Source organism: Rhamphochromis sp. 'chilingali', assembly GCF_963969265.1.
Source record: "Rhamphochromis sp. 'chilingali' genome assembly, chromosome: 14".
Lineage (NCBI taxonomy): Eukaryota > Metazoa > Chordata > Actinopteri > Cichliformes > Cichlidae > Rhamphochromis > Rhamphochromis sp. 'chilingali'.
In genome coordinates this window covers 18875021-18882332 of record NC_137941.1, presented here as the reverse complement: position 1 = coordinate 18882332, position 7312 = coordinate 18875021, and the positions used below count along the sequence as shown (strand labels likewise).

The window sequence follows — 7312 nt, the reverse complement described above, 5'->3', positions numbered from 1 at the left end:
TTTTACACAGGACGTGAAATACCACACAGACATCCCCAAACATTTAATCTCTGTCAGTCTCTTGGACAGCTGAAAGTTTCAAGCCGGACAGGTGTTGTGCCAAAAAGTGATTTCTGATGTTTCTGTGCGTTTTTATGTGTAATATATTTGCTTATTTTGTTAAACGGACTGTAGTCCATTGAATTTTTAAACAGTGTTAACAAAGAAATGTCCCATTTGTAAATATCTTTATGGCTCTGCGTTATTGTACCCGCATTATAATCAATTCAGGCCTCTATGGCCATTTAAAATATCTTCATAAAACCGTGATGTTGTATTTGTTGATCTTTCTGCTGCCCTCTCAGCCAGAGCTCTTTTGAAAAAGACATTTTTAATGTTAATGACAGTTTTTACCCAGATGAATAAAGGATATATAAAAGTCTCTTTGCCGAAAAACCGACTGCAGCTTCTACCTTGTGACTTGAATTCTCTTTCTGACTCAGAATGACTTGATATCATTCATCATAGATATGTTTGACCAACAAGTCACTTACATCAGTTTTTAGGCAAATACAGGAAACCACTTGTTGTTAGTTGCTTTTTGGCACAACACGTGATTAAGAAGTGTTCTCTGTAAAGGCAGAAGATCTATGCCCTCCTCCTGGAGGTGATGCAAACCCCTTCATGTCTGCATGCATAAACTGGGACTCCTCCACCTTTTGGTGAGCTGTGAATGGTCCTCTGGTGAGCTGTACCAAGTGATCAGTAAACAACTAAACCTACGTGCTTTGAGTTTATCTATTTGTTTACATTTTTCCTAGTCAAATCGAGTCGTATCTGCACTATGCCCTGTTTAAACGTGATCCACGAGCACGGAAAGCTTGGGTCTAAATGGTTTCAACCCATTTCTTAGACTCCAGACAGAAAAGCTGACATGTGGTGCACTGTGCTTGCATGGGTTAGCTGAGTCTTGTATGAAGTCCAAATACAGGAGAGGTCATAGCTGCTGGATCTGCTTGCCTGGCCTGAGATCTGAGAAAACTGGTGGACATTTGAAGCAGATTTATTTGGGGAACAAAGCATCAAGGGCCTTCATTATTCTGAAATACAGAGAAGGCATTCATTCAGTTTGCAAAGAGCTTTTCTAATCCATATGCACCTTTCCCTGACAAGGCACAAAGTCAATTGTACAGCGAGTGTGTAGCCTTTTGCCAGAGATTAACAGCTCCCATAGGAATACAATTACAGTATTGATTTGCTTTGAACATCTGCTCTCTGTGACTGCCCTCTGCTGGTCTGCATATATTCTATAGCTCTAAAGAATTGAGCTGATGTAATATGCAATTCTTACATTATGCAAAATACATTTTAATAAATATTTTAAATGAATTAGCTGCTACCATGATTGATTACAGATTTTATTTTCTGTAATTCACACAGGACACAGACCAGTAATAATTAAGCAGCACATTTACTGTGTCCAGGTCCAAATGCATTTACTTTTCAGCTGTAATGTAAATAATATTAGGTAAGAAATTTTAAAAAGAAGGTTGCTTTTGGGTAAGAAAAGGTGTTAAGCAATTTATACATGAACAGTAGAGGCAACTCTAGAATGGAAAATGGACCCGTGGGTGTGCTAAATTAAAGGAAAGGTCAGCAGGACACCGACTCATGTCAAACAAAGTTTTGCCAAGTCAAAGGTTCTAATGCACGAGGTCTGAACCATTAAAACATCAACAACCAACAGTCAGCTGTGTAAAGCCACAGTGGAGGAATGAAATCCTTAGCAGGAAAGTCTGTGTGTGTATTATATTTTGAGCTTCTCTCCACGTGACTTCCTTCCTCTGAAACTGTTGGCCATCCCCAGAAATAAAAATGAGATTGCAGAGTGTATGAAAGTCTTTGGTACCATTTTGCTGCTTTCCTTTGCTCTCTGTGTCTCATGTCACATGTGCAATGACTGTAATTATTTCGTAAAAATACTATATAGAATAAAAAAACTGTGTCACAGGGTGAAGTTGTAAAGACTGATGGCCACAGGTAGGAATGATTTCCTGTGATGTTATGTGGTAAGCAAACCGGGACAACATCCTCCTTTCTAACACCACCATCAAAAAGTCAAGCTCCACACCCACAACATTACTGGGCTTTGTGGATCAGTTTGTTGAGTCTGTCTGATGCTTGTTACTCTCAGTCTGCTGCCTCAGCATACCACAGCGCAGCAGATGGCACTGGTCACCGCAGACTCATAAAGCAGCCACAGCATCATCCCACAAATATCCCACAAATATCAAAGGACCTCAGAAAATCCAATAATATACCATGGCATGAAGCGTTATTGCTGAAGAAAACTTTCAAAATGATTAGAGCTACTTTTAACAAACCAGTTGCAACAAAGTGAGCGCTTTATGTCAAGTAACAATTTTCAAGAAAATGTAACCAAAGTCATAAAATCTGGGCATAATTTTAAAGAGCTTATTATATCCGATAACTGGAAACAATATACTGCATGAAGATCAAATTCTTTAAATGTAGAAAGTCACTCTTGCCTCCAAGTTTTTAAACCAATGATGCATAATATTTTTCTGAGGGGGGCACAACTTTATAATAAACACCGAATATTAATTTCCCTTTATTAAAGTTAAAACGCCAGAAACCCCCTCCCCCAGCGCCGCCCATGTTTCCTGCTGGAGAGGATGGGTGTGGAGGTACAGTGTCATATTACACACAAACTACAGACCTGTTCAACAGGCGTCTTTCTCTCGTTTTCTGCACCTCCATTGGCTGAGACTAAAACTGCTGCTTGAAACTAGCCTGCTTCCTGAATGGCAAACACTTTGTGTGACAGGAAATAACACTGACAGAACCAAGGTCAGTCACATATCTACTGAAAAAGATCAAAACAAAAACAAATGAGGACAAAATATATTTAACTCCTAGTTGGACACAGTTCAGTTTAGGTTCCAAAGGCTGTGGCGAAAGACAACCGGGCCACAGAGGAGCTTTTGAACCCACACTGTGAGTTATGTCTGCTGGACAGAAAAACACTCCGCGAGACCCTACATGTCAAAGTGGAACTGTTTGTTTCTCAAACCCTTTGATGAGTGGTGAGTAACAGTGCAAGCTCACACTGCAGCTGGGCTCTATTTACTGCTTTATGCAGAGACTTTCATCCGGTCTTCTAATGTATTCATGTACCTATGCAGGTAGGTTTCTAAGTTAAATAACTATTTTATTTGTCTGCACAAAGATGTTGAATCAGACTGGTCTCCAATTCACGAAGCAGCCTTTAACGGACGTCTCCTCACCCTGCAAAAGCTCATTGATCAGGTAGAGTTTTAACTGAATATTGTAAGTTGTGCTAAAAGGGGAAAAAAAAGTTGCCTTCCCATAATATTAGATGTTAAATAACCATGTGTTTCTCACTATGATGTGAAACCTTTAATAAGGCGACTGTGTCCTCATATGGCAGCTTGCTTTCCAAAAGTTGCCATGTGCATCTACCTCAATGACTCTATATGTGCTGTGTTTTGTTCACAGGGTGCATGTGTAAATCTGAACACTCTGGATATGGCCTCACCCCTTCATGGGGCGTGTACACAAGGTCACACGGCTTGTGCCAAGCTTCTGATGGAAAACGGTGCAAATGTCAGTAAAGCATCATCATGTGGTGTTGGTTTATTTGTGGTTTTTGGCTGAATTCATGAGAATCTCAAATTTAAGACGGTATGCTGTCAGTTTTTGCTTGAAAGAGACTCACAGTTCGTTCCCAAAACAACCATGTCAATTATTGCCAATATTAACTTATTGATGGGAGACTGCAGTAAGATTTTAACCGAATACACAGCCACGGTCGTGCATGGACAATAACTCATTAACAAACAAACATCAGCTGATATAAAGCCAAATTTGGCCAACCACCGTTATCAGAATGAGAATCAGAGTCAGAAATTTTTAATGATCCCTGAAGAAATTATGTAGTCACAGTCCTTCTAAGACAGTAAGAATACGTAACTAAACAAACCAAAACATGTGTAAATATTTTTAGTGATTTTTTTTATTCATTGTTAACCTTATTGCTATATCGCCATGCATCAGGTAAACAGCTCAACTGTGGATGGAAAAACTGCCCTGACAGAAGCATGTGCTCAGGGGCACGTGACCTGTGTATCGCTGCTTCTTCAACATGGAGCTGCTTCCCTGGGGACCAGCCAGTCCAGTTCTCCAATTCATATAGCTGCAACAAAAGGTTCGAGGTCAGACTCAGATATGTGAAAAATCTATCCTGGCAGAAGTCCCAAAATCTCTTGAATGGCAGGCAAAAGCAGATTTTTACAGCAGAACCTTTCAAGAACATTTCTTATCATTGTGGTGATTTCTGTTTCCTCTCCCTAGGTCATCCTGAGTGCATTGAACCTCTTGTTCAGTACGGAGCAGATGTGGATCAGCATGTTGACGAGTTAGGAACCCCTCTCCAGATTGCCTGCTCCAATCAGCATCTGAGCACCGTGAGGAAACTATTGCAGCTGGGTAAGAAAGCTTCTCATTTGAACTTTTATTGCTAAAAGAATATCCATTCTTCCAATATCTTATCAGTTGGTGGAAGACTTTGAGACCTTTTCAATGGCAAAAAGAGAGTGGTGCTCCATTGTGCGATATTCAGAGTGCAAGTCTAGTGTTCAATATTTTATTGAGAGAAGCGTACAAAAACTTGCGTATAAAACCCTTTGTGGCTGCAGACAGAGCTGTGGAAAATTAGATAAACCCCTACACACAACATCACATGAGCCAGCATTAGTAGGGGTTGAAGATTGGGTTTATAGAGCAGAGAATTAATTATCTTATTAGACCTGTTTGGTGGAGGCTAGCTGCAGGGGCTACTTTAGAAACTCTTGTAATATCATAAACATTACACACAATAGCAGTACAGGTAATGTAGAGGCTGGATTTTAATAACAAGAAAGGTATATAACATGGAAATATGTGCCATGCTATGGTGCTGCGCAAAGGTTTCAGGCACTAAAGTGAAGATGTCTTGCAAAAATATCATCAGTACTTCAAACCTCAGTGTGCGGTAAACAAACCCAAATCATATCAATATTTCTTGTACCAACATGGCTTTTAAGACAGTAGATCTACTCTGTATATTTGCATGTACTTTCACAAGCTACCTTGCATGTTGCGCTAAGAAACCACAGTCCTCTTGTGGCTTCAGGTTTTGTGTTTTTTCATGTAATCCCAGGCTTGGAGACTCTTAGCATCTTTTGCAGGACTCCTTGTCCTTATTCTTGTAAATTAAAATACAGCAGTTTTTTCCTGACTTGGGTTGTTCAACTGTTCTAACAAAGAAAACCTTTACCTGAACCACAACAAAAGCTTTATTTCATGTAATGTGGGGACATCATATTTGGCCTTTTCTTTTCTTCAGGTGCAAATGTGAACAGCAGCGTGTCTGGGGACTCGCCTCTGCACATGGCCGCCCGTCAGTCCAGCCCTGAGTTGACATCCGTCCTGCTTGAACATGGGGCGGATCTCTTCCTTAGGAACTCAGAGGGCAGGCAGCCACTGGACCTCGCTCCGCCCAACAGCCTTACAGAGAGACTTCTGAAACAAGCAGGAGGTAGTCGAGACTTTGCACTCAAGACTTTGCACTGGGCTGGTGGCGCAGCAAGAAGCTAACCATCTATAACGGCTCATGCTTCTCCCCTGAGTGTCCCCAGGAGTGTCTCCTCTAATGCAGCTGTGCCGACTACACATCAGGAAAGCTGTGGGCAACAAGAGGCTGGGTGCGATTTGTGACCTTCAGTTACCCACAGAACTGATAGAGTATCTGCTCTACCAATCAGACCCAAGGGGAGATCTTAATGCGCTGAAATTCCTCAACCCTGCAACCTCAGATTTTGAGTCTTAAAAGTTTTTGGTCAATAGGGGGCAGACTTGTATAATCTTACATGGTGGCAACAACGTCCGTGCTCCTGGTTGATGATGAACCACAATGTCGGAATTACTTTCAGTGAAAGATATCCTATATCTTTGTTGCTTCCCTCAGGAAGGGAGGCTGGACGGGAAAGACATCAATTAGTCTTGATGTTTAATACAGGTGGATGATGCGCACAAGCTACCAGACGTTAGGCTACTAAAAAAACTCTTTTTTTTTACTCCTTTAAGTTTTTGTTCATAGATATTTTATGTTTCGCTTAGAAATGTGTTGCTCTTAATAGTAAGGCAAATAAAAACGCACTACTGAATGCAATGATTCCTGTTCATACCTTTTTTATTACTCAAGTTTAAGACAAATATTCTAGTGTTAAGATATCTTACTAATGACTTACTGAAAAAGCTGTTGCACTCTTAAAGAGTACATTTGAACAGAAAAACAACATAATTAGAAGCACAATGGATAAAACTAAAATACCCGAGCCCAGAAAAAAGTGAACTTCCTCTGTTTATCATGTGAATTAATCTTATGTCATCATTTCAGTAAAGCCTATTTTTACATAAACACAATCAATACTCTTCTGTGTACCTGACTAAAAAACTGGGCCCTTTATAGATGCTATAGTAAAGATGCAAGATTCTGTTTTTCTTGTGTTGCTCTATGAGGGAACAAGAGCATCAAGATAGAACAACACTGTACACAATGCAATGACTTTTTCTTAAAGGTCACCACTTATTGCATCTTAAGGGAATAGCCATGAGTAGAGGCAGTGGAGGTAGACGAGTTTAAATACCTGGGGTCAACCTTTCAAAATAACCGACAGTGCACGAGTGTGGTGAAAAAGAGACTGCAGGGAGGGTGGAGTGGGTGGAGACGAGTGTCAAGGGTGATTTGTGACAGAAAGGAAGCAGCAAGAGTGAAAGTGAACATTTACAAGATGGTAGTGAGACCTGCTATGATGTATGGTTTGGAGATAGTGGTGCTGACAAAAAGACAGGAGGTAGCAGAGCTGAAGATTTTGATTGGGAGTAACCCAGAGGGACAGGGTTATATCAAAGGAACAGCTCAGTTTGGAATTAGACAGGAGGGGAAATAGATATACTGAAAAAAGGGTGCTGAAGATGGAGCTGGAAGGCAGGAGGGGAAAAAACAGCATAAAGAAGATTCATAGATGTGGTGAGAGAAGACATGCAGAGTTGGTGTGACGGGGGAAGATAGGGTGAGATGGAGGCAAATGACCTGCTGTGGAGACCCCTAAAGGGAGGAACTGAAAGAAGGGAAAAAAGAAGATGAACTTATCTCCATTCCCCAAATCCAGTATTGACAATAAGCTGCTGGTTTCACAGTAAACATTTGTTCCAATGCAGAAACGCCCATAGTTTTATTCAAGAATGT

The 7312-nt window shown here is 40.7% G+C and overlaps 1 protein-coding gene across 1 annotated transcript; it reads left to right on the top strand.

Annotated features, from left to right (window-relative positions):
- The first annotated feature begins 2722 nt into the window (after window positions 1-2722).
- LOC308410054 (ankyrin repeat and SOCS box protein 9-like) lies at window positions 2723-6390 on the top strand. The gene is made up of 7 exons (XM_080903142.1): window positions 2723-3086; window positions 3230-3309; window positions 3520-3627; window positions 4078-4228; window positions 4375-4509; window positions 5408-5599; window positions 5700-6390. Exons 1-7 carry the CDS (start codon window positions 3005-3007, stop codon window positions 5888-5890), a joined length of 939 nt encoding a protein of 312 aa, XP_080759268.1. The 5' UTR covers window positions 2723-3004; the 3' UTR covers window positions 5891-6390.
- Window positions 6391-7312: the final 922 nt, after the last annotated feature.